Genomic DNA, 5,318 nt, shown 5'->3' with positions numbered 1-5,318 from the left:
GATAGATAGATAGATAGATAGATAGATACATAGATAGATAGATAGATAGATAGATAGATAGATAGATAGATAGATAGATAGATATAGATAGATGTACAGATGTACAGATATTAAGAAGTGACACAGTTGGGAAACTATCCTATAGCATTAATCTTACTACTCAGTTAAACTAGGCTTAACTTGCTGTTAGATTAAACTCGGAACAAATTTAGGCGGACTTTAACCGATGATTGCGTTTTTCAGTTATAGATTTAAGTTTAGTTAACTCTATTATTACTCTAATCTGGCGACAATTCCTTCGAATTTAGAACTATATGAAAGGGATGAAATCTAATAAATATCAGAGATATACTCTACTATTTTAATTCTTGTGTATGTAAATGTTTTCTACTCTCAATTGTGAATTTAAGATTATTTAAACGTAAGTTTTTGCGAAGAGCTACGAATTTTAGATATAGACTTAATTAGTTTAGATGTGTACTTACCATATATTTGGATTTAATGCCCGCATAACCGGCTATAATAGCATTTGCTGGCGTACCCACGGGCAAATGGAAAGCCATGCTGCAAGCAATGCCCGCTGGAAATACCAACATTATGGGATTCATTTTAATGGCTACAGCCTTAAAAAAGGGAAACAAAATGAAATGAAATTTGCTAAATTTTACAGTTGCCCCCAAATTAATACCAATTCCTGTAAAATGGGCACTAGAATATTACAAATCGGTACATTTGCACTGAAATTTGTTAGAACCGTGGCAAAGACTATAGCGGCCATTTGCACTGCCAGGGCCGGGTAATTCAAAAGAAAGGTCATAGCTTGACCTAAAAGTTTTGCCATGCCACTGCTTTGACTGCCTTCGGCTAGGGCGAAACCGCCGCCTAGAGGAAAGTTTAAATTAAAGCTTGATTTTAGATTTTTATTAAAATTGATCCATTTACCCAAGAGGAACACTAATCCCCAGGGGGTGTTTTCATTTACAAATTCCCAGGCTAATAGAGCCTTTTCACGGACCGTTGGATAGGGACCTAAAAGACATATGTATGTGCTCAAAACCAAATGTTTTAAATCGTCTAACATATTAGGAATCCCTTGAACTTACCTTCCGATTTACAATGGCTACAACAGAAACAAGTCATGGGAAACATAAACAAAGCCAAGACCACAAACATAACTGGACAGGAAGATCTTATAGATCTAAAATTTAATAATTATTATTAAATATTTAAGTCATTTTAAGCCAAACTTACACGGCATTCAAAAAATCACCCCAACCGGGCATAAAACCAGGCGCTCGGGTAAACAGTAAGACAACCATACAAACAAACCACCATAAAACCTGCCATTCATGTACCGACATGGGTCCCAATTCAGCATATTTTTCCACAACCACTGCCTTAACCGTATCCTTAGCCAAGGTACCTTTAGCAACTTCCTCGCCCTCTTTGCTGTGCGGACGAAATAAGCCAAAATGTGTAATTTGCAGAAAAAAGTACAACAATAAAGTATCGACCACAACCATGGGCATAGACCAGGCCATAAACTTGGGAAAATCTATTTTATCTGTGGCATCGGGAAAGCGACTAAAAGGAAGATATATATCACGAAATTTAGATTTATTTAAAAGTGTAATAAGTACTTTTCATATATGCCCTTTAAGGTTAAATTGGTGCCAGTTCCTATAAGAGTACCACAGCCACCTATAGTCGAAGCATAGGCCACACCAAAATAAAATCCCATGGCAATTTTAGAGGGATGTTTTTTACCATCTACTGCCGGTTCTACCGTCTCATCCATGTAAACATCTATAACATTGTTCTGCAATAAAAAAACATATTTACTTCAATGTGGAACTCTACAGATGGAGCCCTCAAACGCTTAGAAAGAAACTTCTTTTAACCAACCGTCTCCAATTCCTCCATTACCGCCTTAATTATCGGGCACATCATAGCCGTTGAGGCCGCATTTGATATCCATAATGATATGAAACTTGTTACACATATTAGACCAAAATGCAAGCTATAGTTTTAGCAAATAAACATTTTCAATTTTTGCTATATAGTTATTGATCAATATTTACCGTCTTGGACTACAGCCCACTATTAGAATAGTTCTTAAAGCCAATCTCTTGTGAAGATTACAATATTCCACAGCCAAGGCAACCATTAAACCACCCAAAAACATGACCAAAGTATCTTTAAAATATTGCATGCATGTTGTTTCCGAGTCCTTAAAGTACAAAAAGTTTCAGATATATAAGCCTCAACCTCAAGTCTGATTTATGGACTATAGAATAGTCTATAGTCTGGACTATATAATAGTCTATAGTCTGGACTATAGAATAGTCTACAGTCTGGACTATAGAATAATCTAAAGTCTGAACTATAGAATAGTCTATAGTCTGGACTATAGAATAGTCTACAGTCTGAACTATAGAATAGTCTATAGTCTGGACTATAGAATAGTCTATAGTCTGGACTATAGAATAGTCTATAGTCTGGACTATAGAATAGCCTATAGTCTGGAGTATAGAATAGCCTATTGTCTGGACTCTAGAATAGTCTATAATCTGGACTAGAGAATAGTCTATAGTCTGGACTATAGAATAGTCTATAGTCGTGACTATAGAATAGTCTATAGTCTAGACTATAGAATAGTCTAAAGTCTGGACTATAGAATAGTCCATAGTCTGGACTATAGAATAGTCTATAGTCTGGACTATAGAATAGTCTATAGTCTGGACTATAGAATAGTCTATAGTCTGGACTATAGAATAGCCTATAGTCTGGACTATAGAATAGTCTATAGTCTGGACTATCTAAATTCTGGACCATAGAATAGTCTACAATATGGACTAAAGAATAGTCTGTGGTGTGGACTATAGATTAGTTTACAGTCTGGAATATAGAATAGTCTAATATCTGGACTATAGAATAGTGTAAAGTCTAGACTATAGAATAGTCTTTAGTCTGGACTATAGAATAGTCTAAAGTCTGAACTATAGACTTTAGAATAGTCTTTAGTCTGGAATTAACAGGAGACAATGAAAAACTTACTAAGATCCCCAATAGTGGTAACGCAAACATGGGCATTAGTGAAGTAACATAAAGAGGAATACATTCCGTAATCCAATAAAGACAACAAATCATAATCAAATACATGCAACGAAATTCCTAGATAGACATTTAAACGATGAGAAGCTTTACTTTTGGATCCATAGAAGTAAAGCTTATTTAAAATACTTACAGCTCCTTCATTTAACAGAGGAACGGGTATTAAAATAATGGGTACTATTATGCTAAACACACCCTTCCAATGATAACCACAAAATTTGCCAAATGTAGGTTTTTCTTCCTCAGTTTCACTAAATTAAACAAATTTAAAAAATTAATAATTATTAGATAAACAATTTCGAAAAGAAAACTTACGCCATTTTCTTTATTTAATAAATCTTTAAAACAATTATTTGTTTAAAAAAATCTATTTAAAATAGTTTTAAAACTTTTTTGTTAATAATCAAATCAAAATTTTGTTTACATTAATAACAGAAAACACAAAGCTTATTTGTTAGTTTTTTTTTTAATTATTTATTTTATTATTATTAATTATTGTCTATTTAGTATTAACAAGTGTTTTTATTTAATTATTTATTTGCAGATTTCTTTAAACATTTTTCCGTTTTAATCTCAAAATCAAACATGCGAAAAATTACTTAAAGATATTTAGTTTATTCCATATATATTGGATTTGGGTGTGTGTGTGAGTGTACGCGAACGGAGCGAAGATTGTTTCCTTTAATGTGGAACATGCATCCCTATAGTGAAAGTTTGAGTAAAAGTCGTGAAGATTTAGTAACCGCCTCAAAATTAGCCTCACAAATCGCTTTAGCATCATATAAACATCAGAGACATGGCAGCAGTCCAAATTTGTATCAAGATCAAACGGATAATATACGAAGAAGGTGAGTTTCTTTGCTCTAAATTAGTTCATGTATTCTTTAGATTACATCTAGAGAATTGTGATACTATACATTTTTTTAACATTTTTAAATAATTTTCTATATGACTCATAGTTCGCGTCATTCTTGATAACCGAGATAGATATTTCTTTAAGGAAATATAATTGTTTTTGATTCTTCTGATAGTGGTCTCTCTTATCATTTAGTAATTTATTAAAAAATTCCACTTAAACTCTTTCAAATAGTTATAAATTTAGAAAAACAATATAGCCTTAGAAACTCGACTATAATAGTCTATAGTCTGGTCTATGTAGACTGAACTAAGCTATAGAATAGTCTATAGTCCGGACTATAGAATAGTCTGTAGTCTAAACTATAGAATAGTCTATAGTCTGGACTATGGAATAGTCTATAGTCTGGACTATGGAATAGTCTATAGTTTGAACTATGAATAGTCTGTAGTCTGGACTATAAAATAGACTATAATCTGGACCATAGAATAGTTTATAGTCTAGACTATAGAATAGTATATAGTCGAGACTATAGAATAGTCTATATTCTATAGTCTCGACTATAGAATAGTCTATAGTCTCGACTATAGAATAGTCTATAGTCTTGACTATAGAATAGTCTATAGTCTTGACTATAGAATAGTCTACAGTCTAGACTATAGAATAGTCTACAGTCTAGACAATAGAATAATCTATAGTTTAGACTATGGAATAGTCTATAGTTTAGACTATGGAATAATCTAGACTATAGAATAGTCTATAGTCTAGAATATAGAATAGTCTAAAGTCTGGACTATAGAATAGTCCATAGTCTAGAATATAGAATAGTCTATAGTCTGGACTATAGAATAGTCTATAGTTTGGACTATAGTATAATCTATAGTTTGTACTATAAAAAATCTATAGAATAGCCGTTAGCATACACTATAGAATAGGTTATAGTCTGCACTATAGAATAGTCTACAGTCTGAACTATAGAATATTCCATAGATTGGACTATAAAATAGTCTAGAGTCTGGACTATAGAATAGTCAATAGTCTGGACTATAGAATAGTCTTTAGCATAGACTATAAAATAGTTTATTGGAATATTGAATAGACTAGAGTCTGAACTATAGAATAGTCTAAATTCTGGACTATAGAATAGTCTATAGACTTAACTATAGAATAGTTTATAGTCTGGACTATAAAATAGTCTATAGGCTGAACTATGGAATAGTCTGTAGTCTGGACTATGGATTAGTCTATAGTCTGAAATATGGAATAGTTCATAGACTGGACTATAGAATAGTCTATAGTCTGGACTATAGAATAGTCTATAGTCTGGATTATAGAATAGTCTGTAGTG

General features: G+C 32.5%; 1 protein-coding gene across 1 annotated transcript; it reads right to left on the bottom strand.

The window, feature by feature from the left end:
- Positions 1–437: 437 nt before the first annotated feature.
- Positions 438–3,479, bottom strand: LOC111676648 (protein I'm not dead yet). Its single transcript, XM_046952132.1, has 11 exons — positions 3,430–3,479; positions 3,248–3,365; positions 3,058–3,174; positions 2,082–2,230; positions 1,906–2,020; positions 1,641–1,819; positions 1,252–1,584; positions 1,104–1,198; positions 943–1,029; positions 689–882; positions 438–623 (listed from the first exon to the last, which is right to left on the bottom strand). The coding sequence occupies exons 1-11, from the start codon at positions 3,432–3,434 to the stop codon at positions 465–467; spliced, it is 1,551 nt and encodes a 516-aa protein (XP_046808088.1). The 5' UTR covers positions 3,435–3,479; the 3' UTR covers positions 438–464.
- Positions 3,480–5,318: the final 1,839 nt, after the last annotated feature.

Source organism: Lucilia cuprina, chromosome 5, assembly GCF_022045245.1.
Source record: "Lucilia cuprina isolate Lc7/37 chromosome 5, ASM2204524v1, whole genome shotgun sequence".
NCBI classification, from domain to species: Eukaryota; Metazoa; Arthropoda; class Insecta; order Diptera; family Calliphoridae; genus Lucilia; species Lucilia cuprina.
Note: the sequence above shows the minus strand (reverse complement) of the source record. Positions and strands in the feature narration are given on the sequence as shown.